The sequence below is a fragment of the Hyperoodon ampullatus genome (genome assembly GCF_949752795.1).
Source record: "Hyperoodon ampullatus genome assembly, chromosome: 16".
Taxonomy (NCBI): Eukaryota; Metazoa; Chordata; class Mammalia; order Artiodactyla; family Ziphiidae; genus Hyperoodon; species Hyperoodon ampullatus.
This window is the reverse complement of record NC_136929.1, coordinates 1,555,067-1,578,935: the sequence shown is the minus strand read 5'-3', so window position 1 is coordinate 1,578,935 and position 23,869 is coordinate 1,555,067. Positions and strand designations below refer to the sequence as shown.

The following is a 23,869-nucleotide window of genomic DNA, read 5'->3' as shown; positions in this document are numbered from 1 at the left end:
ACGTTTTAACGAGCTGCGACGCACCCCACCCCCCGTCCCATTTTCCTTGTTCTCAGCCACCACCACCCCGCCCCCCAGCCCCTGGCAGCGGTGTTCTGAGGTCTGGCTGCCGAGGACCTGGGGGGTCGCCCCTGGGAGGTCCTGGCCGGGCCCTGCGCCCCCAACCCCCGCCGTCCTGCCTCCCGCCTGCCCGGCTTAGGGAGCCGCTGGGCGCGGGGGCCCCGCAGGGAGGGTCTGGACGGGCGACGGGGAGGGAGCCGGCGCTGCGCGAACCCTGCCACCGCCTGGCCGCACGGTTAACCGGCGGCGGGCAGAGCAAGGGGGCCGGCCGCAGGGCCCGGGCTCGGGGACGGCAAACCCGAGGCCCCGGGGGGAGAGCCCGGGTCCTCGCGCTCCGGGCGGGCGGCGCGAACATGGAGCCCGACCACGTCCCTTTGTGCGCCCAGCACGGGCGTTCCGGGCGGCCGGTCGCCACCTCCTGACGCTGCGGGCGGGCGACAGCATGACCTTAAGCCTCCTCTCCCTGCTGTCGCGGGACCTGTCCGCGCTGTGGCTGCTCCTGAAGACCCGCACAGGTGCGCGGCCGGTGGGCGCCGTGGGGACCGTGCGCGAGGGGGCGGGGCCCCGGGGGCCTGGCGCGTTGCCCACGCCGGACTCAGGACTTGTCCGCGGGGTCCGGGCCGGGTGGCGGGCGCGGAAGGCAGCCTCCTGGGTGGGCGTGCCGCGCGTCCCTCCCCCCCATCCTCATCCTCATCCTCGGGCAGCGCCTGCCGGGTACCGGGCCACAGTCGCCGCTCCGCCTGGAAGCTCCTTTGTTCCGGCTGCGGAGACCTGCTGATGCTGGGGGGCGCCGGTGGGGGCTCCCCACGCAGCGGGACCAGGGCTGGACCGGCGGGGGGAGCAACGCAGGGCGGGCTGCAGCTCGCGCTCCTGTACCTGCCTGGCTGGGGGAGGGTCACACCCGTGGTGACCGAGAACAAAGAGCTGGGCCCGGGAGGGCGCCCAGTTTCCTGGGCTCGTTTCTAGGGACGGAAGGTGCTCGCTTGGAAGTAGTTTGTCGTGATTTCATTTTGCTGTGGGTGCTTCTGCTAAGGATTGACCAACAATGCGTTAAATAGTCTTTTGTAAATTTTAATGAATCAGCCACACCCTAGCCTTCAGTGCGTGAAGTTTCCGGTTTTATAACGAGCTGACCGGTAGGTGAGACGAGGGAATCAGTGAGTTTCCTGATGGACAAGGCTCAGGACGGTGACCGCCTGGGTGGCCAGGTTGGAACACAAGCTAGTACACGGGGTGAGAGCGTGTGATTCACGCCTGAGGTGGCAGCATGGTGACAAGGCTGGGATCCTGAAAGGAACGCTTCCTGGGGCTTAGAGCTTAGAGGCTCGCCAGTGGGCGGTGCGTTCCCTACCCAATGCTGGAGTCTTCCCTCCTGCGTGGACCTGCGTGGTCATCAAAGCCGTCCCTTTGTTTCCAAGCTACACTCCGGCTCTGATTCTTATCACGTTCCCTCAAAAATTCTAGGTGTTTTTCTAACACGTGCTTTATTTGTAAGATAAACGGGCTCTTGAGTGAATGTCCTGAGGCAATTTGGGGTGCCTGAGGGGTGCAGGGCTTCTCCCCCAGTCTCTGGAAACCATCCACTGGTTTCCTACAGAAGGAAGCGTTTGTCCAGTTTCCCAGAGTTGTTGGCACGTGTGATGGGACCTCTCCCTTGGTGTTGCCGGGGAACACTCCCCAGGTGGCCCGTACCTGGCCCTGTAACCGGATGCTGACTTTCATGAGCGCCTGCTATTTGCGGACAGGTCGCTGCACCTCCTTCCTCACTTCTGCTCAGGCTGCACAGGATGGGGGGTGGGGGTGGGGAGCGGTTGGCAACGGCCGAGCCGGCAGCTGGGCCCTGGGCAGATGGAATGGATGAGCGTCACATGGCGAGACCACGGCTCTGTCACCGCGTCCAGGGCAGCGGAGCCCGCGGAGCAGGACAGCAGGGCTGAGCCACGCTCCCAGACCAGGGCCAGGGTCTCCCGTCCTGTCCCTTCTGACACCAGTGAGGTGGCCAGGTGTGCACGACCTGCCACCGCCAAACCCCCAGCTCCCTCTCCACGGCCCCTTCTCCACCCCCTCCTCTCGGTCTCTCTGTCTCTCTCACGTGGTCTGTCTCGTCCGTCTCTCCGTGTCTGTGTGTGGCATTGTCTCTGCCCCTCCCCCCCTCTGTGTCTCTTCCTCTCTCTCTCTCTGTCTCCCCCGCAGTCCCTCTGTCTCTCTGTGTCTTTCTCTCTGTCCTCTCGACCTCTGTCTCTCCCCTGTCTCCTATGTGTGTCCGGGGCTCCGCGGTCAAGCTCCAGCGGGGCAGCGTCCGTGGAGGGCCCAAGCCCCGCTCTGCTCTGTGCCGCCCCGTCGGGCGATCAGGGACCCCGTCATCAGGGACCGCCTGGGTGAGGCTCAGGGTGACATGCGCCCCCGTCCCTGTCACCCAAGGCCCCAGCCTCCTCTGCCCTGTGCGTCGTAGTTTCTGTTTTTTTGTGGGAGGGGTGTGTTTTGAGAAGGTTAATGCAGTTCCTTGTTTGGTCTTAGATATATCGAGCTGCGGACACTTAGGAAGTGGGACTTGATGAGTGTGTCCACCATCGAGGGGAGGGTTTGGGGAGCTTCTGGGGCCCTCGCAGGAGCGTGGTGTGGGTGTCAGGGCCGCACTGGCCTCCCACGCGGCCCGTTCTGTGAGCTGCTTTTCGAGGGCAGATATGGACAGGTCCCCGGGGGTGCTGCTCCCAGCCCCGCCTTCTGCCTTCAGAGCGAGGAGGGGCGGAAGTGGGTGGACATCCCTGAGCTTTGTGGACGCGCTGCTTTATTACTGTTGACGCGTGGTTGTTTTAGAAAAGAGCTGTCACCCATCTCCTTCATTTCCAAACAGCAGAGGGCTCACACGTGTGTGTATCTGTGGTGTGTTTGTGAGACGTGTCCGACAAGCTGCCGGGGGCCCAGCGTGGCGGGAGGCTCAACCCAAAGCCGAGTGAGGGTGAGGCCTTGCTGCCGGCACACTGCTCGGACCCGTTGGCTTTCACTGAACCCCGAAGTGCCCGCGTCCGAAGAGGGCGTGGTGGTAGTGTGGCTTGAAGGGTGTGTGAGCTGCTGGCCGTCTGCCCCCGGGAAGGCGCCACATCCTCCGCAGGCCCTCGAGGCACCGCCTGCGGCCTCTGCTCGGCGCGTCCTGCGGGGAGGCCGGGCCAGCGTGACCCCAGCCGCAGCCCCCATCTCGGTCATCTCCAGGGCCTGGCATCCCATCTGGACCGTGTCCCTGATCCCTGTGGAGGCCCCGCCCGGCCGGGATGAGAGGCAAACACATCACAAGGGCGGGTTCCACCTAAGTGGGCGCCAAGGGTCGCTGCTTTTGGAGCGGGCAGGAGCCCGAGGGACTTCCAGCACAGTTCAGACGGAAGCTGGGGGCCTGCCGGGCGGGGGCTGCTGTTCTCCTCTCGGACCCGCTCTTTCGCGGGGGGGACGTGGGCCGCTGGATGCGTGTTTAAGTGGCAACATTAACTCATCAGGCAGGTGCCCTCGGGCCCAGGACGCCCAGGAGAAGGCGGAAGGTTCGGAAAGGACTGACCCTCAGGCCCTGGGCAGGGGGGAGGAGCCGTGAGGCCGGGGGAGGAGCCGTGAGGCCCAGGAGAGGGACGCCCACCGTCTGGGCCCGCGCCTGCAGATCCCCCGCCCCTTTCCAGCTTGGCCGGGCTCTGGGGGCTCCCAGGAGCCATGGGGAGCCGGTGGGTGTCAGCAGTTCTGCTCACTGCGTCATCGTAACCTTGGGCCATCGTGTGTGACGACCTGCCTGGTGGGCTGGCCGGGCTCGGGAGCTGGACCCTGGCAGGGTTTGCCGGCGCTGCGAGGGGAGAGGAGCCACTAGGCTGAGCTGTCGGTGATAAAAGGTCCACGGAGATCCTGTTCCGTGCCAGCCCACACCCGACGCCCGAGCTCGGAGGCTCCAGCCCAGGCCCCCAGGCCGCCCTAGTCGTCCCCGACCTCTCACCTGGCCCACCTGCCCCCTGGCTCCCTGCTGGGTGTGTGAACCACCCTCATCCCTCCAGCCTGCTCTGGGCACCCGGAGTCACTGCGCAGAGTGACGCGTAGTAAATTAACCTGCCTGCGATGTGGCCACGAGGCCTCCCGCTGGGCTTCCATTCCCCCCCTCCACGCCCCCGTCCTGCAGGTCTGATTCTAGTTAACCAGGGCCCTTCTCCAGGGAGGCCTTGCAGGGGCAGCCCGCCCCGCTTGGAGCTCCACGGTGTGGGTGCAAAGGAGGCCCTCGTCCATGGCAGGGGGGTCTCTTCTCGGTCCTCTGCGGGGCCCAAGGCCCCTTGGTCCAAGCGGACATCCCAGGCCCCAGCCCGGTGCCCACCCTGGACCCAGGGTGAACCCGGCCGTCCAAGCACGCGGCCAGACCCCAGCTCCGCGACCCGGGGGGAGCTGAGTGAGTGAGGTGGCACCTCTCCCCCCGCCCCGCAGCTTGGTCCTCCCTGCTGGGCAGGGCGGGCCCCGCCTCCCTCTGCTCTTGACGTCCAGATGCTCGAGCCTTCCATCCAGCTCTGCGGCCACCGGCCGCGTGTGGCTGTTTATGGTCAAACCCGTTAAAACTGGATAAAATGAACGACTGCAGCCTCTCCACCGCATCAGCCACGTTTCAAGCGCTCGGCGGTGTCTGTGGGTCGGGCGGCAGAGACGGGGACACTCCGGTCATCTCGGGAGCTCTGGGGGCGGGGGGCCTGCTCTGGAGACACGTGAGCCGCCGCGCAGATGAGGCGCACGCAGCGGGGGTGCCGGCGCTCTGGGATCAGGCGCTGGAGTGGCCCCAGCTGAGCTGAGAGACGCAGGACGGTCAGGCCGGGTGGAGGTCCTAGGCGGAGCTGTGCCTCCGAGCAGGTGTGGGAGCAGGGAAAGCCAAGGTGGGACCATCCCACCCAGAACCCGCCTTTCCCCGTGGGCACGTCCCTGCTCTCGGTAAAGGCAGCAGAGCCAGAAGATACGGGGGAGGCTGAGGGGTGGATGCGGCCGTTTCCTGGCCTGACCTCCCCAAGATGCATTGCGGCCAGGTGCCAGCTCGCACACTAGCAGCAATTAAACACCTACCACATGCCAGACGCCATGCTGCACATGTGCACAAGCCTCCCCAGAGCTAGATGCTGCGATTATCCTGATTTACAGATAAGGAGACCAATTCAGAGAGGTTAGGTAACACGCCCAAGGTCACACAGCTCCCACCTGTCTCAGGAGCACTGGTCCACTGCCCAGGAGACCAGGATCCCTGCACATAACGGGTGGTGATTCTGCAAAATAAAACACAGCCTCTGGACCAGGAGGTGGCCCAGAGGCCAGAGCAGCTCTGCAGATGGCATGTCTGTGTGAACCTTGGGGACAGCGGACAGTCCACGCTCACAGGTGGCTGCAGGTGCGCGTCTGCCCGTTCACCAAGGGCAAGGTCATTTTCTCCGCCCACAGCTTCAGATCTTATCAGATTTCGGATCAGAATTCTCCTTAGGGGCTTCCCTGGGGGCGCAGCGGTTAAGATCCACCTGCCAACGCAGGGGACAGGGGTTTGAGCCTTGGTCCGGGAAGATCCCACACGCTGTGGAGCAACTAAGCCCGTGCGCCACAACTACTGAAGCCCACACGCCTAGAGCCTGTGCTCCGCAGCAAGAGAAGCCACCGCAATGAGAAGCCCGCGCACTGCAATGAAGAGTAGCCCCGCTCGCCGCAACTAGAGAAAGCCCGTGCGCAGCAACGAAGACCCAACACAACCAAAAATAAAGGAAGGAAGGGAGGGAGGGAGGAAGGAAGGAAGGAAGGAAGAATTCTCCTTAGACTCTAAGGAGGAAATACAAACTCACGAGATTATTAAAAGTGTCTCAGCTAATTGCAGTGTCATTTCTTGGATCACTGATGCAGGGTCAGGGACTCCCCAGATCACATGCAGGGGAGGGCCTTACCGTTTGCTGTAACCCCTCTGAGCCCGGGAGGGGCCCAGCTTCCCCTGGTTTGCAGTTACTTGGAGCTCTTCTCCGGGGCTCTGCAGAGCCAAGCCTCCCGCCAAGTCCGACATACGCCCCCCCTGCCGCCAGCATTTCCACTGTCTAACCCCAGCCCCAGAATCACCCACCCTGATGCCGTCACAGGCTGAGGGCACCCCTGCCCTGCCCTTCTTTGCTCTGCTGCACCTGTGGTCGCCCCATCACTGCTGTGTGGCCTCGGGCAAGTCACTCAGCCTCTCTGTGCCTTAGTTTGCTCATCCAAAAAAACTGGGATAATCATGTTCCCCCCTCTTGGTTTGTTGTGACAATTAAATGTGTTAGTACATTAAACGTACTTAGTAATGGTTATACCGCAACTGCTATTTCTCCTGTGGATTAAAGATTTTCTGCGTGAACCTATTTAAAAGTAATCCAGTTGCCCAGACAGCCTACAAGTTTAAGGAATTCTTACTTTTCTCCTATACTTTCTCTTATGTCCACTGGTCACAGTGAGATGTTTGAGACACACTTGCTTTCTTGATTGAGACCTCGGTGTTTTGTTTTAACTTTAATCTGTGTCATTGACTCAGTGGGTACTTGTGTGGGAATTTCATTTAAGGCTTTATTTTTGTTTTCATAAGGACCAGCGAGGGTGGCCTGTCCCCAAGTATGCTATCAACAACGTGAATCCTGCAGGAGTCGGGAGGTGCCGTGCACCCTCTTCTCCCTGCACACCCCAGAACCTGTGACAGTTAAGTTTGGGGGGTAGTCCCGGAGTCTCCAAGACAAGAGGTTTTCTGTTGTGCTCCCCAAGTTTGTCCGACTGTGGAGCCCTTCTCTCCCTGACTGGGGAGGGGGCTCTGCCGAAGGTGCAGAGAAGTGAAAGTCTGGAGCCCCCCAGTGTGAGTGGAGCCCCTGGAAAGATGCTCCATGCTGGTGTGAGGGTCAGTGGGTGTGAGGATTGCTTACGCACTGATGCAGGTCACTGATGCAGGTCGGGGCAGGTCTCTGCGTGCTTGGCGAGCTGCCTGGAGCCTGTGTTAGAGAGGATTCTGAGGCCCGCTAGGGCTCAGCCGTCTGCCGTCGGCAGGCGGTGCGACGTCTAAGCCAGGTATCTGCCATGTCCTGCGTCGCCCGGGACGTGGCAGAGGTGATGTAGTTGACATCCTACAGGACAGGATTCCAAAAGCTGTTTTTTAAGAAGTTGTTCGTAGCTCTGAAACTGCCAAGCATGCGGTGTGAATATCCACAAGCCAGGCTGTGAAACGTGCGTGCAAGCTTCGTATCCGGGGCCCCTGGCGTGGGTGTGGAGCGTGCGCCCCAAGGCCCACCTGGCTGAAGCTGCTGCCCAGGTGGTCTCTTCTGACATCCAGGTGTTGGTGACGGGGCAGGTGGAAACGCGTCCGCTGGTGACCCTGGGGGAGCCCTGGCCTCTGATTGCTGTCCAGCGCACGGAGGGAGTGTCTGATCAGCACCAGCCCCGCGGGCGGGTGGCCTTGAGAAGCCTGCACTTGTCTGAGATCAACTGACAAGGCCATGGCTGGCGGGGCAGGATGGGATGAGGGTTCTACATGAGCCTTGCCGAGGCCCCAGGAGAGTCATTCCCATGCAGCCTGAGCTGCAGACACGCTGCCGAGTGGGCCGTGGCCTTGGAAGATGCAGGTCTGGAGCCTGGGTGGTAGGAGGCCGCTGAGCCTCATCTGCACAGATGGTGCCCCCTGTGGTCCCCCAGGGCCTGCCCTCACAAGGCTCAGTGTTTGTCCCTGGTGCCCACGCAGGAGAGCTCCTACGGCGCCAGCTGGGCCCCGGCTGGTTCCCTGAGCTCCGCTGGGGGTGCCTGGGAGCCAACCCCTCTGCTGAGGATGGGGCTTCCCTGAGGACGAGTTTGGTTAAGCATCTTCTCATATGGGGCCTTTTATTTTAAAATACATAAGGATTCACGTCCTGAGATCAGGAAATCGTGGAGAACAGTGGTGAACTGAGTTAACGATGCATCGTATGTGATGTGAAATGTTTGTGCCAATCCAGTAACGAGTAACTTGTTAAAAATACCCAGGATGGCCTGTGAGAGAGGATTCAGTCCAAGTGAGTGTAGATCTCCAACATCCCGAAGGACTGAATCCCAGAGCCGGCCTGTGGACTACAGGTTGCCATGGAGATGCCTCTCCTGCCTGACCAGGGACTCGGGGAGCTGATGGGTCCCTGCCTGACCAAGGGCCGGAACGGAGCCTGTTCGGAGCCCCAGGCATCCTCGTCCCCCAGCTTGGAGTCGCCTCTTTGCGGCCATTCCTCTGCACACACTCTGCTCTGGTGTGGGGCTTCCTGGGTGGGGTCTTGGTGGACTAAGAATCCCACCCACGTGACTTGGTGAGGCCACCCCACGGACTCTGAAAGGGCATCACGGGTGTATTTTGGTAGGAAATAAACAAAAGCCTCGGGTGTAGATGTTCAGCCAGATATAAACAAGGAAGAGAATTAGCTCGTAACGGACTTAGTGGACTTTGCGGCCCAGGGCCTCTTGCCAGCTGCCAGCCCCTCCGTAGGAGCCCTTCTCACGCTCCTGTCCCCCCTTCAGCAAGATCCAAGGTCACCGGCAAGGCAGGGACCAGCCTCCGAACACGAACGCCAGGCTCCTGCACGTGCTGTGGGCTTCCTTGACCCAGACCCTCGCCACCTGGACATGGATTTCCAGGGTCCACGCGCTCTGCGTCTCTCGAGCCCCAACCCTGTATGTGTTCTCGGCCCGAGGCAGCGCTGGCAATCACGGTGCAGCTCAGAAGCCCTTCCCGTGGGCAGCACGGGCCACATGCAGCCTGCTCTGCGTTATGAAATCCTCGTCCTAAAAGAAAGCAAATATGCGAGTCAGTTTGCCAGAGGAAGGAAGTTTGCTGCCGGAGTCTGATTGTGTTAAGATGAAACGGTGTGAAGATAAAAGGGTGGTGCCCCCTCCCCCGGACTCTCCGATTGCTGCGCAGACCAGGCCGGACTCAGGGGACCGCTTTGTGGCCAGAGATTCCAGCGGTTGGTGTTTCTTCCCCTTTGTCCTCATGTAGAACTGAGCTGGGTCCCCACACCACTGAGATGTCGTGAGCTCAGCGAGGGGTCATTCCCTCTGGCCACTGACAGGGAGCGGGCGTCTGTCCCCTGCGGTGCTCCGGACAGAGTGACCTTTCCAGACGGGCTCCCAGAGCTGGTGCCAGAGGGGCCAGGTCAACCTGCAGACCCCGCCCCCAGCCCCCACCCTGCAGGGGTCGGAAGGGAAGCGCCGTCCTCTCCCCCCTGCACCCCTCCCGTCTCAGAGTGACTCTGTGTTGGGTAATTGCCTGGAGTCTCCGCTTACGTCTGGGCGACAGGAAAGCTGTTGTCGGGTGGTTATCTGTGAGGCATTGTGTGCACACAGAGCGGGTCTGTGCAGGAGCTGGGCCTCCCCTGACCCTGAGCCTGACCCTGAGCTGGCGGGCAGGGCGACCCCACTTCCCGTCCCAGACCTCAGATGGGCCAGGCCGGGCACCTCCACTTTCTTCTCAACCGGCCGTCACCTGCCGCTCGAGTGCAAGAGGAAATATCGTGGACGAGGCCCTAGTCTTTGAGGGAGAAAGAAGCAGTAAGTGCCCGACACCGCAGCGCCTGCTGTCCACGCCATGTGCCTCGATGGCAGCTGGAAACTGCTCGGTTATTCTCAGCTCTCTGCGGGGCGGCCAGTGACCATTTAACATGTGTGAGTTTTTGTACAGTCCATTTGTCTGAATGGACCTCGTGTGCAGAGGAACCCTACTTTTAAACCTAAACTGGGTCATTTGATCTAAGGCACAAATTAGGTTAGTTCTGCCCAAGAAAATTCACGGGTGGCGGGTTCTGGGGCGCAGCTGCCGTGGTCAGCGGGCTGCACCCACGGGGCCTGCAACGGGCAGAAATTCTGGAACCAGCCTGTATGCAAGTCAGAACGAACTTTGCCAAATTAGCCAGATTCCAAATGAAGCTCTGAGGAGTCATCGTCTATTCGTTCAGCACGAGTTCTTTGGGCTCCTGGCCTGGGAGTGAGCCTGCTGGTGCCCTCTGCGGGGGATGCAGGATGCTGTGAGGCCCCCGCCAGGCTAGGAGGCGGAGAAAGACCCCCCCCGCGAAGAGGTGACATCTCGGTAAAACATCTTGAGTAAGATTGGACCAGGAAACAGGGATGGGAAAAGCATCACAGAGTGGGCAGCCTGTGCAAAGACCCTGGGCCTGGCAGGACCTCGGCTGGTTGAGGAACTCGAAGCACGTCGGGGCGGCGGCTCCAAGTGCGTTCCTCTGTGGAAGCAACTTAACATGGACAGTGGTCCAGCCAGTGAGAAAGGGCAGGGGTGGTCAGGAGTATCAGCCGTGCCCCTAGTACGTGGGGAGCTGTCTGCCGTCCGGGGGAGCTGGACACGGAGGGCAGACAGCTCTGGTGCCCACAGCGAGCTCAGGAAGGAGGGAGTGTGCTCATCGGAGGGGCCACATGAAGGCCCTGCAACTCGGCTGCTCGGAACCAGGTCTGAGAATCTCTGCAGAAATGCCTGGCGGAGTCTTGATGTGGTCCTGGGGGGGTCTGCGGGCTGAGGGCCGTCTTGCGAGGCCTGGGGAACTGCCCGTCCCAGCATCCACGCCAGTCAGGGGACTTGCCAGCTGGCAGCATCCGTGCTGTTTTCTGCAGCCCTGGGTGTCTCCTTTCCAAGCTTGAGGGCGACCCCACTTCCCCGGGGGTCCGTCTCAATGACGCGCTTGTCCCCGGCGGGCAGAGGCCGGATTTGAGGAGAACAGGGTCCGTGCTCGACAGTGTGGGCAGCGGAAAATCCAGCCTCCCGGCCTCCGTGCAGCTGCCTATCGATCGCACCTGACGTGTGTTCTAAATAAATGAGGTGTGACGGCCATAAACCACCTCGTCTGGAGTTAAAAACATTTCAGGTTTTCTTTTAGCACTTGTTTCCAGCCCTGTTTTTCTCCCACGAAAGAAAGCCGCTGGTGAGACGTTTCCCTGCACAGGGGAGGCGGCATGGCCCCGAGCTGCCCGTGGAACCGGCAGAGTCGTGGCCTCTGAGTGTTTTGAGCGTGACCCGTCATTCAGTCCCTGACCCTGAACGGGCTGCGGCCCTGTCGGGACGAGTGGCCCCGGGACGCGGCCCCCGTCACGTCCTCATCAGCACGAGGCAGTCACAGGGCCGCCAGCCACGGGTCTCGGCAGTTCCACAACTGACAGCCAGGATCTGGGGACGCGCCTGTGCGTTTAATCGTGCCACCTGCCCATGCTCGCTGGTCTGCAGGACAGAGGCTCATCCGCTCGGAGGGCGTTTCACTGTCTCCGTGACCCGAATCTCCAGGCCCTGGGGGCCTGGCTCTTCTCCTGGGTGTAAGAGAGCTGACTTCTAAGCCATTTGTGAGCTGTAGTCTCCGTGGGGAAGTCGTGTCCACATTCAAGGCTGCAGACCCTCCAGGACACCTGGGTCTGGAGACACAAGACGTGGGCCGCCAGTCACGTGGTGCCAACCTAGCAGCAACTAGAGACACGGGTCCCCGAAGGCCCCCGAGCGACCTGGTTCTGTGGCCGCCTGCTGGTGCCCCGCATAGACGCAGACCCTGCCCGTGTCTGGACTCCAGCAGGAGTCTTCCTAAACCTTGTGTTTCTGGTCGACGCCTCCAGGCTATGACTGGGTCACTCGGGGCCCTGATCTAGGACTTGCGGCTGTCAGTACCCGGCTCAGCGCCCTGCTCAGGGTCAGTGTCAGGCTGGGGTGAGGCTCCAGGCATGTGTGTCTGAACCCACTGCCGTGGCCAGGTTTCCACTCTGACCAGTGGGTTGTTGAATAGACAGCAGGCGAGAACCCCAAGGGTGGCCCAGCCACTCCCAGGACTTCGGTAGGGGCTCTCAGACCAAAGCGTGTCTGCTCCCTGAGCACTTGTCTCGGGGTCAGTCCTCCAGCTCCCGGTCCTGGCCCACTCCCCCCACCTCCCCTCTGCCCACCTATCCTTCTCTCTCCCTCCGTCCCCCTCCCTGTCTCTCCCTGTCCCCCTCCCTGTCCCTCCCTGTCCCTCCGTGTCCCCCTCTGTCCCTCCATGTCCCTCCCTGTCCCTCCCTGTCCCTCCATGTCCACCTCCCTGTCCCTCCCTGTCCCCCTCTGTCCCTCCCTGTCCCCCTCTGTCCCTCCCTGTCCCTCCCTGTCCCCCTCTCTCTCCCCCCCTGTCACTCCCTGTCCCCCTCTGTCCCTCCCTGTCCCTTCCTCCACTCCCTCCGCCTTTCTCTGTGCTTCTGACACACACCACGCTTTAAATATTGATGAATCACTCAGCGCACAGCTTTCTGTGCTCTGAGAAACAAAGGTTTCTGTACTGGAAACTGGACTCCCTTTTCCAGGCCCGTGACCACTGGACCCTCGAGTGTCTGCGGTGGGGCTGACCCAGACGTAGCTCGGGGGGCCATTTCCTCCAAATGACAGCGTGTTTCCGTCTGCTGTGCTCTCCCCGCAGATGAAATCATGCACCACGACATCAGCCCGCTCTGTGCTGCCGACATCCAGGACCAGCTGCAGAAGCGCTTTGCTTACCTGTCTGGTGAGTGCAAAGGCCAGGGCGTGTGACGGGGGCGGTGGGGGTGTCTGCTCGGCCAGGCGGTCGGCCTCCTGGTCCTCCGTGACCGCGTCGTGGGGCCTGGGGACAATCCGTGCAGTACGGCCCGTCCCCCATTGCACGGATGCCTGTGATGAGGGCAGCTCAGAGCCGGCAAGTGCCGGCCAGGGGTCAGTTGGGTCCCCAGGGGGGCGCGGCCCGAGTGCTCCTGGCTGCAGTCTCCTGGATTCCAGAGCTTTCCTGGGACGGGGAGGAGGTGCAGGTGTGGCACAGTCGCCCCCGTGCAGTGTCCAGGGCCTGGGGTCTGGCTTCCGTGGCTCCGTCTTCTGGGAGAAGCCCCTGGGGTGCCACCGACAAGGGCGAGGGGCTGGCGCTGCCCACAAGCCTGTCCTGGGCTCGCTCCGTATCTCCGGCCCCCGTCCACCTGCCACCCTCCCCTGGGATCCAGGTTCTGTCTCCAGCCTGCAGGGACATCTTGCTGCCCTCTCCGGCCGGCCAAGGTGCTGGTGCCTTGGGCCTGCAAAGGCCGTGAACATTGCGCGACAGCAGTGCCTGGAGCAGGGCGCTCACCGCCCCCCACCCCCCGGGCAGGCCTGCCCACCAAGGCTCCCTGTGCTGTCGGTCAGGGGCCCGAGGATGAAGGCCCCCTGCTCACGGCCCTTTCCCCTGGCCAGCAGGTTGGGGTCTCTCCTGAGCTCCAAGAGCCAGTCCTGCGCCCCCGGGCTCACCTGCCCATCCCTTGGTGCCAGGAGCTGCTCCCCAGGCCGTGCCCTGTGTGGCTCTGGCCCTACACCTGGACCCGCGGTGTTGCTCTGGGGTTTAAGTGCCTCTTGAGGCCTGAGCCCCGTGAGCAGGAAAGCTGAGCCTCTGAGGTTTGTCAGCGGAGATGGCATCCTGCTCTTCCTGGAGGGGCCACCACCGCAAGGGGCGCCCGCCTCACGGAGGAAGGAGAGAGAGTGGGGTGTCCTTCTGAGAAACAAAAGTCCCCAACAGGACAGGGTCATGACCTTGACCTTCCTTCAGGTCTTCACCCGCTGCCCTCAGGAGGAGACCCCAGGGGGCTCTGACCCCCAGACACACCTCTTGTTATTCAGAGGCTGCTGGGTGCTCAGGGAGGGGGTTTTGCGGAAGTAACCACGGCCCCAGCTTGGCGGCTACAACGTCACTGACTACTGGGCCTCACAGGCCCCAGGTCCCCCAGCACACGGGGGGCCAAGGACAAGAGAGCTGATGTGACCAAGATACCCCACCGCTGGCCTGGGCTATGGCGGGGTGTCTGGAGGAAGGCGGGCGACCGATGGGGGCAGAGAGCGACCCCGGCCCTACAGCCATGGGAGGGTATTCTGCCAGCACCTGAGGGAGCCTGGAAGGTGACCCCGGGCTCAGGCGAGCCCACAGGCGGGTGGCCAGGCCCTGAGCTGAGGACCACCAAGCCCGCCACCATCCCAACCTCCAGAGCATGGCCGACGGACTGGGCTGGTTCACGTCGTCAAGTCTGAGAATTGGTTAGAAGACAACACATCTTGAGTTTCAACGTCTGAAACAAAGCTGGACCGTCCTGGGTTTTTGTGGACACCCCGTGCGGTTTGGCCAAGCAGAGCCCAGGGGCAGGGGTGGCCCTCGTCCTCTCCACCCCTCTCCCACCCGCCGGGACACCCCGGCTGCCCGCCTCCCAACGTGAGGACGCCCTGGCCAGTTATCACGGTGCCCACCGCCTGCCCTGGACCAAACTGCCGTAACCTCCTGCCGGGGTGTCCGTGTGCAAAGGTCAAGGTGGCTGGCTTCGCAGCCCAGCGCCGCTGACACTGGGGGGACATTGTAGGACGTAGAGCAGCCCCACCCACCGGAGGCCAGCACCCCCCAGAGTGACGACCAGAACTGCCCAGACGCTGCCAGTGGACACCAGAGCATGCTGGTGGGGACAGTGAGAGGTCTTCAGGGGCCAACCGGCTCTGCCCTCGGAAGGGGCCCCAGGTGCTTGCCTGTATCAGGCTGTCGGCAGCCGGCTGCCTGTGCAGGTTCACCGCAGACCAGCCTTGAGAGTCACGCGGCATCACTTCTGCCACCTCGGATGGGCCAGGCCAGCCTCGGTTCAAAGGGAAGAGGGAAGGACCCAGCCCCGGAGGAGCAGAGGTGGCCACCTCCTGCCACGCAGGGCACCGGCTGGCAGCAGACCACGCCTGGCCTCACCTCCTGGCCTCTGCACTGCCGCCCAGGTCGTCGGTGGGACAGCTCGGCCCAGACTCCCAGCCTGCATCTCCGTGCCTGCCCTCCCGACTGCCTGGCCCTGGGGAGCCGCGCTCACCTTCCCAGATCCAAGGCCACTGCCTCGTTGTCCCTCGGGAACTGTGTCGGGTGCGCCTCCCCTGGGAAAAGTGCCCCCACCCCGGCCGGTTCCACCTGTACCTCCCCACACAGGGTGCCGAAGGGATGACTCCCATCAGGCGGGAACTGTCTACCCGAAGTCGCCACAGGGCGAGCGGGCCGTCGGGCTGCAGCCTGATGGCACGTGCAACGTTTCAGTGCTCGTCACCTCACCTGTGGAGCCTGGAAAACGTCCACGCCGCCAGGAAGGAAGCAGGATGCCAGCTTTCCGTTCAGCGCGGTCTGTCACACACAGACGCGCACGGAAGTGGGTTTGGGAGGAAACATGCTCCCGCGATGCCCCCGCGGTGGCAGAATAGCGGGTGCTTGTTTCAGCTCATCACCTCGTTCCAAATATTTCCATCGATAGCACACATTTCTCTCATAATAAAACACACGGAAGGGACTTCCCTGGCGGTCCGGTGGTTAAGACTTCGCCTTCCAGTGCAGGGGGTGTGGGTTCGAGCCCTGGTCGGGGAGCTAAGATCCCACATGCCTGCAGCCAGAAAAACAAAACGTAAAAACAGAAGCAATATTGTAACAAATTCAATAAAGACTTTAAAAATGGTCTACATCAAAAAAAAAAAAAAAAAACAAAACGTGGAAAGTGAGTTTCATCCTGGAAATGACTGACCTGCCGAGACCTGGGAGCAGCGCCCTGCGCCCCTGTGCTCAGCGCTGCTCTTCTCTCTCCCCAGGTGGGCGGGGGCAGGACGGCAGCCCCGTCATCACCTTCCCCGACTACCCGGCCTTCGGCGACGTCCCCGACAAGGAGTTCCAGAATGTCATGACCTATCTCACCAGCATCCCCAGGTGCGTGTGGACAGGTCACTCTTTTATTTCAAGCAGAACTGGGTCCGTCCTCCAGAAAGGTAGGGAGACCTGCTCCAAGCCCACAGCCACGCTGGGCGGTGTGGCACCCAGCAGCCGAGGGGCGGGGGGGTGATGCTGCCCGGGGGTCCCCCCCTCGGAAAAGGTGAGGGTGCCGACCTCCCGCCCAGCAGACGAGGGACTGCCCTGCTAAGGCACTGGGGGCGCAGGTGCCGTCAGCTTCTCCCTCCGTCGGGTTTCGGAAGGCGGGTCACAGCTCAGTGAATTAAGTCTAATCTGGGAAACAGACCCGACAGCGAGTTTGACCGCCCGACACCTGTCCTATAGAAAGTGCTGGTCAGTGTCGTCCCGTCAGCACCGATCAGTGCTGGGGGGAGGGGGAGGCTGGGGGAGATCCTTCCAGATGCCTGCGGGGTGGAGGCGTTAAGCTGGGGGAGCCCTCCCGACGGACGCGGGTGGGGAAGGTCACTTGGCAGAGAGAGCTGGGCGCCGCGCCCTGGGGCCCGCGGGGCGGGGTCTCTTCTGAGGCTTGGGTTACGGTGGCCACCGTCTCCGTCCTTCTCTGCACCCAACTCGCTGGGGCGGGCTCCGGGTGGCCGAGCCGAGGCGGGAGGTTCAGCCACTGTGCTGGGAGTGCGCAGCCTTCCTTGAGGGCCCCTCGGGCTGGCCGTGCCCCGTCGAGGGGCTTCACGGGGGCTTGCGATCCTGCAAAGCGTCTCCACTTGTCTTCTCCCATGAAGTTACAGCCAGGAAGGCCATGGACAAGGTCCCTGGGCCTCGGGGGACGGTGCTTGAGTAGGTTCAAGGGTCTGGAGAGTGGCGGGAAGGTGGATGCTGCCCGCGTGGAGCGGCACAGGGGGTGTCGTTGGGGGAGGGGGACCTGGCACGGTGGGTCTAGCTCTCGGCGTGCCCAGCAGTGAGACGCAGAAAAGCCGCACAGCCTTGGCGGGGGGACACCGGGGACACCGGGGACAGGCCAGCAAGAGGCAGGGCAGGTGCACTCGGCACCGGTTCCAGGCGGTCCGGTGACGTAACAAGAAGACGGCGGCTGCTGGTGGCTGACCGCGGGCCCCCCCAGCGGTCTCACTGGCCCTCCGGGGGGCGGGCTTGTGGCCAGCTCCCCAGGTCCCCTCCATGACATCTCCCAGGGGTGGGCGTTCCACGTCCAGGCGAGGCGTGGCCCTCCTCCCCGCCCCGTGAGCCCCCCAGCCCGTGCCTCTTGTCCCCCTGTGGCCGTCTTTTCCCCATCTCCCGTGGTCCCCAGGCCTGTCTCAGACCAGGCAGTGGAGCTCACGGTGCAGTAAGGTCCGTGTGGACGCTGCCCGGGGAGGGGTCCGAGGCACTGTTCTCAGTCTGGCACCCGTGAGCCGTGAGAGAGGCCGCCTGCGCTCCGTGGAGGTTTCTGCCCATCTCCGTGGCTGGTGGGTTAGGGTCCGGTGACTCAGAGGCATCGGCAAAGGTGGGCGGGCTCTGCGCTCGTCCAGGGGCCCGGAGACCCCCGTGGCCTTCTTGCCGCCACCTTGTCTCTCTGTCTCTTCCCCTCCGGCCCCTGCGTAGGGACGTACGGTCCGAAGTCCTGCGGTTAGAAGCTGCCATGAACCTTCTCCGTAGCTACGGGCACGGCCCTGCCGCCCCAGCCGAGGCGGTGGCCGGCCCTGGGCTCGGTGGTCGGCGTTGCCGCAGTGACCGGCCCGCTCAGTGCAGGCTGAACAAGGGCCCCGGGGGTGCTATATGTGGTCTCCCACTGCCCACCTACGATGGTGCGGTGGGGTGACCCTCCCCTGCCTGTGGGGGAATCTCAGGTTTCAGGTCACTCTCGGGTTTGGGAAGGTCAGAGGTCACGTTCTGTCTGGCAGCATCGACAGCTGGCTCAGAGGCTAGCCTTCTCCCGGACGCAGCAGGCCGGCCTCCGTGCCCTCTCGAATCCTCCCTCCCCGGGTCACCACCCTCGCTAGTGCTGCGGCTCCTCAGGCCTCCTGGCCTCGGGGCCTCTGCACACGCTCCCTCGGCTCGGTGGCGCCTCTTCGGGCTGCAGGCGCCCTCCTCTGGTAGGCCGTCCGTCACACCCGCCACCCCACCCCGGCCCCAGCCCACTGGCTCCCTGACTTCACGGGCTTAGCTGCAGTGTCCCCGTTACCTGAGAGCTTGGCGTTGGTCTGTGTCTGGCCCTGCACGCAGGTCCCAAGAGCAGCAGGTGGTTCCTTGGTAAATATTTCCCGGACAAGTGGGCTTGGTCTGCAGAGAGCAAAGGCAGCTCAGGTGGTAAAGTCAGCCCGCGGCCTGGCGGGACCGAGGCTCCCACCGCGTCCCTCACCGCAGCTCGCTCACCTCCCCTTCAGCTGGGACCAGCACCTGTGTTTCTCTCCTTCTTTAAGGGGTTCTCACCCTGGTGCAGTGGAACCTCTCCAAACCTTGGTCTCCAAGGTCGCAAACAGACTCTGCCCGCGGATGCAAGGGCAAGAAACATGCTCCCCCTGAAGCTGAGGAGTGACGGTGGTCTCCTTGTACCTGGCGGGGCTGTGGTGCCGTGGACCTGGCCATGGGGCCGGCTTGAGCGTGTGCAGCCCAGACCCGTGGGCTCCATCTCGAGGGAGACGCGCGTGGCGTGGTGGTCGGCGTGTGTCCTGTTCACGTGTCTTCCTCCTGACGGAGGATGGGGGGGTTCCCGTGGCCCCGACGCCCTCTCACACAGAGTGAAACCCTGGCGTCAGCACCAGACACCGTCCTTTCGCAGCTGGGTGCCGGGCCAGCGGGGGTGGGGCGGGTGCCTGGCAGGCTGTCAGGGAGGCGGGGAGGGGCCGCATTCCGAGCCCTTGGCCGCAGCGCCGTTGGGTGGGCTCCTCGGGGGTGGGGGGGATCAGCCCCGAGCGAGGGCGGACTTGGGGGACCTCCTAAGGGTACCGAAGGGTGTCGCCCATCAGCTCACAGGCAGCTGCGTTTCCAGAAGGTTCAGCGCACGTCTCACGGGGCGGCGGGGAGACACTCGGCGTCCGTGGGTCAAGCAGGGCCGGGCGCTGCCTGCCAAGGTCTCCCCTCCTGCGGGAACCCAGGGAGGGAGGGGCCGCCACCTGGTGGACGCAGCCAGCACTGCCGGCCCCAAGAAGAGGGGGAACCCACCTGCCCCCCGGCACGGGCCGGGCTTACCCTAGACAGCCCGGCACCAGCACGGCCTCCACGCGGGAGGGTGAGATCTGGGACCAGGCGCGCTGTAAAGGTCAACACAGATCACGTGGACGGACAGTCTCATGCGGCTGCTTCTGAGAGACGCTGACTCCTATGGTCGGCCCCGAGCTTCCCTCTGTCCTCTGAAAAATACGCCTCCCTGCGCGTAGCTCTTGTCCCGTCACTACCGGCAGAGGACAGGAGCCCCAGGTTACATCTGGTTCACAGTCGTGGGTCATCTTGAAACCTTACACTGCCGGGCAGGCCTCGTCTGGATGCACCAGACGCACGTGAGCATGGAAATGCCTCCACGAGAGAAGCTGGGCTGCCTTGGTGATTTCTCAGCTGGCGGGTCCGCGGCCGCACCGCGGGGCCGCTCCTGGGAGCCCGTCGTGGCTCAGGGGCCGGCTTCCCACGCCGATGCCTACAACCCTTGCGGTTCCTCTGGGGCTTGACCACCACCATCTGCCAGGCCGGTGGGGACAAGTCCAAGGACATGTGACCGTGACCCCCAGGCCCTGCCCGAAGAGTGGCTGTGACCGCAGCAGAACTCATGCCGGGGGTTGGGGGGTGCACATGGCAGAGGCAGCCGTTCAGGTCACTGCTGTGAGGGTTGGCCGGTGCTGGACACCCTTAGGACCTGGCAGGGGACAAAACAGGTAAACTCCTGTGCTCATGGTCTCAGAAAATTACATGAGATGCAAGGAGTGTGGGTTGCGGAAGAAGAAAAGCAAAGCAAAAGGGGGTGAAGGATGGATGTGGGGAGGGGGGAGCCCCCGCCGACGGTGGTTTATGGGAGGTGAGGGGGCCCTGGCAGGGGGGGTCCTCACAGGACCACCAGGGGGGGTGTCAGGGGGGAGGTCCTCACAGGACCCCGGGGGGTGTCAGGGGGGAGGGTCCTCACAGGACCACCAGGGGGTGTCAGAGGGGAGGTCCTCACAGGACCCCGGGGGGTGTCAGGGGGGAGGGTCCTCACAGGACCACCAGGGGGGTCTCAGGGGGGAGGTCCTCACAGGACCCCGGGGGGTGTCAGGGGGGAGGGTCCTCACAGGACCACCAGGGGGGGTGTCAGGGGGGAGGTCCTCACAGGACCCCGGGGGGTCTCAGGGGGGAGGGTCCTCACAGGACCCCGGGGGGTGTCAGGGGGGAGGGTCCTCACAGGACCACCAGGGGGGGTGTCAGGGGGGAGGTCCTCACAGGACCCCGGGGGGTGTCAGGGGGAAGGTCCTCACAGGACCCCGGGGGGGTCTCAGGGGGGAGGTCCTCACAGGACCACCAGGGGGGTGTCAGGGGGGAGGTCCTCACAGGACCCCGGGGGGTGTCAGGGGGGAGGTCCTCACAGGACCCCGGGGGGTGTCAGGGGGGAGGGTCCTCACAGGACCACCAGGGGGTGTCAGAGGGGAGGTCCTCACAGGACCCCGGGGGGTGTCAGGGGGGAGGGTCCTCACAGGACCACCAGGGGGGTCTCAGGGGGGAGGTCCTCACAGGACCCCGGGGGGTGTCAGGGGGGAGGGTCCTCACAGGACCACCAGGGGGGGTGTCAGGGGGGAGGTCCTCACAGGACCCCGGGGGGTCTCAGGGGGGAGGGTCCTCACAGGACCCCGGGGGGTGTCAGGGGGGAGGGTCCTCACAGGACCACCAGGGGGGGTGTCAGGGGGGAGGTCCTCACAGGACCCCGGGGGGTGTCAGGGGGAAGGTCCTCACAGGACCCCGGGGGGGTCTCAGGGGGGAGGTCCTCACAGGACCACCAGGGGGGTCTCAGGGGGGAGGTCCTCACAGGACCACCAGGGGGGTCTCAGGGGGGAGGTCCTCACAGGACCCCGGGGGGGTCTCAGGGGGGAGGTCCTCACAGGACCACCAGGGGGGTCTCAGGGGGGGAGGTCCTCACAGGACCCCGGGGGGGTGTCAGTCGGGGGGACCTCAGTCATGGAGAGGGATCAGAGCCAGCGCAGTGAGCGTGGACACCTCCTCCCAGGATTTGCTCTCAAGGCGGGTGGGGAAATGGTCCGTGAGGGACGGGGGTGGGGCAGACGAGGTTTCCTTTAAGATGAGGGAGATCACAGCACGTTTATGCTGATGGAAATTGCCCAATAAAAAAGGAAAGACTGTGACCATTTGATTCACTTACACCTGCCCTGTGTCTCCGTGCAGGGCTTGGGTCCAGCACTCAGTAAACTGTGAGCGAGTCACGGAGCCGGGATGCCGGGCTCCAGGGCCCCTCCTCCCGCGATTCTGGAGTCTGGGTCCCCCCGACCCCCCATCCGCCTCTTACCCCTCTCACCCCTCCCTGTGGCAAAACCGAAGTTTCCAAGCTGATCCTCCTCTCCTGGTGAAGGCAGTCACCGGCGGCTTCCCCTGTGGGTGCAGGTGTACACACACACAAGACATGCACAGGCACATGCGTGCACTCACACACGCAAGGTCATAGGGGCTTAGGGCTGCCAACACTGAGACAGTAGGTGTCTGGCTTTTCTTTGAAGGACACACTTAGCCGTCCTGGATGCCCTTCCACACGGCAGTCCTGCAGGATCCCTGGGGGCGTCCCGCACCTACTCGCCCTGGCTTGGAAGATAACATCGAGGATCACCTTCCTGCACAGCTGCCGTCCCTCCCAGCCCGGTGACGGCGCAGCTCAGGGGCTCCTAGATTCCTTGACGCCGATAAGGACGCTAACTTTCCATGGACCCGGGTCAGATCACCCAGCTGCTCGGGAGACAGAGGCACATCTCCCATCTGGCTTTTGTGGCAGGCCGTGTTCACCCGAGGAGAGGTGCACGCAAAGAGGTCACCCCCACACAGGCGTGCATCACACACCACACACATGTACACACACAGGCGTTCATCACACACCACACACATGTACACAGGTGTGCATCACACATCACACGTGTGCATGCAGGTGTGCATCACAGACCACACACACGAATGCTGATACGTGCATAGGAGCGGGTGTGCACACCACACGCAAGCGTGCATACCCCACGCGTGCACACACGTGCCCCCACTTGCAGTTGTATGGACTACGTGACGGGGAAAGGCAGCACGCGTGGGGATGGAGCAGGGTTGTAAATGCCGTTCTGAGGCCCCCAGCCGCGCGCTCGGGACACACCCAATGCCAAGCCCTGCAGCCAGGCCACCTCTCGCCCTGCCTTCAGGCCCTGGCAGCACCTCACTTCTCGCTGTGGCTGTGATTTCCATGTGAATTTTCAGTTGACTTGTGAATATAAAGATAGAAAATGCGGCATGAACGTGTCCCGAGCGATTCAAACGCACACGTGAAAAATCGTTAGCTTTCACGCTCCCCGCAGGAAACCACAGTCAAGTATGTCGCTCCGTCCGTGCGCAAATGCCCCCCCACCAGACAGGACAGCGCAGCCCCTTCCTGGTCCACGGCGTGTGGCACGCGTCCTCGTAGACGGCGCCCTGCCTGTCCTTTGGCGGCTGCGCTGCAGCCTCGGGTGTGGATGGACCGGGCAGGTGAGCCCTGGCCTGTGGCCACCACCCCTCCACCTCCTGCAGCCTTGCCCCCCACGTGGCCGGTGTGGTGCTCTCTTCTGAGGCCGGACACCTTAAAGGTGAGCCCGTTTGTAACGGCTGTCAGGCGCTCTGGCCGGGGGTGATGCTTCCCCGCGGCTCGCGTAATTAGCAAGTAAAGGGCCGTTCTTGCTGTTTGCTGTCCATTTGCTGTCCAGTGGCCTGGCTCAGCCCGTTGCCCCACGTGGCCTGAAGCTCAGGGACCCCTGCCCGCTGGGGCAGCCTCTCCACAGGGGTCCTGTCTCTCTGTCCTCCCGATCTTGTTCTCCTGTGGAGCCAGAGGCGGCCCGGCTCAGAACTCTTCCTTTGTTGTAATTATCTTTCTCTGTCACCACCTTCTAGCATGACAGCCACTGGCCACGTGTAGCCATTTAAATTGAAACTAACTAAATGTCAAAGCTCAGTTCCTGGGCCGGGCTAGCCGTCCTGCAGTTCCCAGGGGCCAGTGGCTGCCATATCGGGCAGCTCAGAAGTGGGACGCCCCCACCTGTTGGGCATGCGGCTGTGATGGGGCGGCATCCAGCTAACAGCGGTCATGGCCTTCACCTGTGGGGGGAAGGGCGAGAGACCTGCCCGGGAGGAGGGGTGTGGCCCTGCCCTGCTTGGGAACAGCGACAGGTCCCCGTGACGGGAGCCCAAGAGGGGTGGGCTTGGGGAGCCCCTCCCTCGCTGCCATCAGAGCGCCCAGGCTGCACCCAGCAGCTCGTGCACATGGGGGGTCGCCACGCCCAGAGGCCTCCTCCTCTAGGGTTTCAGCTCCAGGTGCAGCAGACGTGCCTGAGGCAGCCCCAGGCACAGTCAGTGGAGTCGGGACAGCGGAGCGGCTGGGTCTCAGGACCCACTTGGAGGGCAGGAGCCAGACGGCAGGCAGCTGGGGCTGCAGCAGCAACGTGGAGCCTCTGGCAGGTAACCAGGTAGCAGGGATTCCGGACTTGCCGAGGTGGTGCTGGCGTCTTCGTGCCCTCGGGGGAGCAGTTCGCTCTGTTACAAAGAGGTGGCCGATAGTGTGTGTGTATGTGCGTGTGTGTCTTTTTTTCTTTTCATGTATTTAAGGAAGCTATGTGCTTGGTGGGTTTTTCCCCCAACATAATTTTCTAGTTGTGGGAAAATACACATACTTCTCGCCGTCCTAACTATTTCTAAGTGCGCAGCTCAGTGGTGTTCCGCGCGCGCTGCTGTGCAGCAGACTCCAGACTTTGCCGTCTTGTAGAACTGAAGCTCTGTCCCCGTGAAAGGCTCCCTCCCCTCCCCTCCCCCAGCGTGGGCCCCACCGTCCACTGTCTGTCCCCGTGAGTCTGACTCCTCCAAGGACCTCGCGTGAGTGGAATCAGACCGGATGTGTCACTCTGGGGTGGCTTATTTCTCTGAGCATCATGTCCTCGAGGTTCACCCGT

The 23,869-nt window shown here is 63.2% G+C and overlaps 1 protein-coding gene across 1 annotated transcript in view; it reads left to right on the top strand.

Annotated features, from left to right (window-relative positions):
- Positions 1-502: 502 nt before the first annotated feature.
- MCF2L (MCF.2 cell line derived transforming sequence like) overlaps positions 503-23,869 on the top strand; it is a gene marked incomplete at both ends in the record, with an annotated part of 61,749 nt that continues 38,382 nt past the window's right edge. The window contains 3 exons of the mRNA XM_079721921.1: positions 503-575; positions 12,486-12,569; positions 15,647-15,761. Of these exons, the coding sequence (XP_079578047.1) occupies positions 503-575; positions 12,486-12,569; positions 15,647-15,761 (272 nt within the window). The remainder of the gene's footprint in view (positions 576-12,485; positions 12,570-15,646; positions 15,762-23,869) is intronic.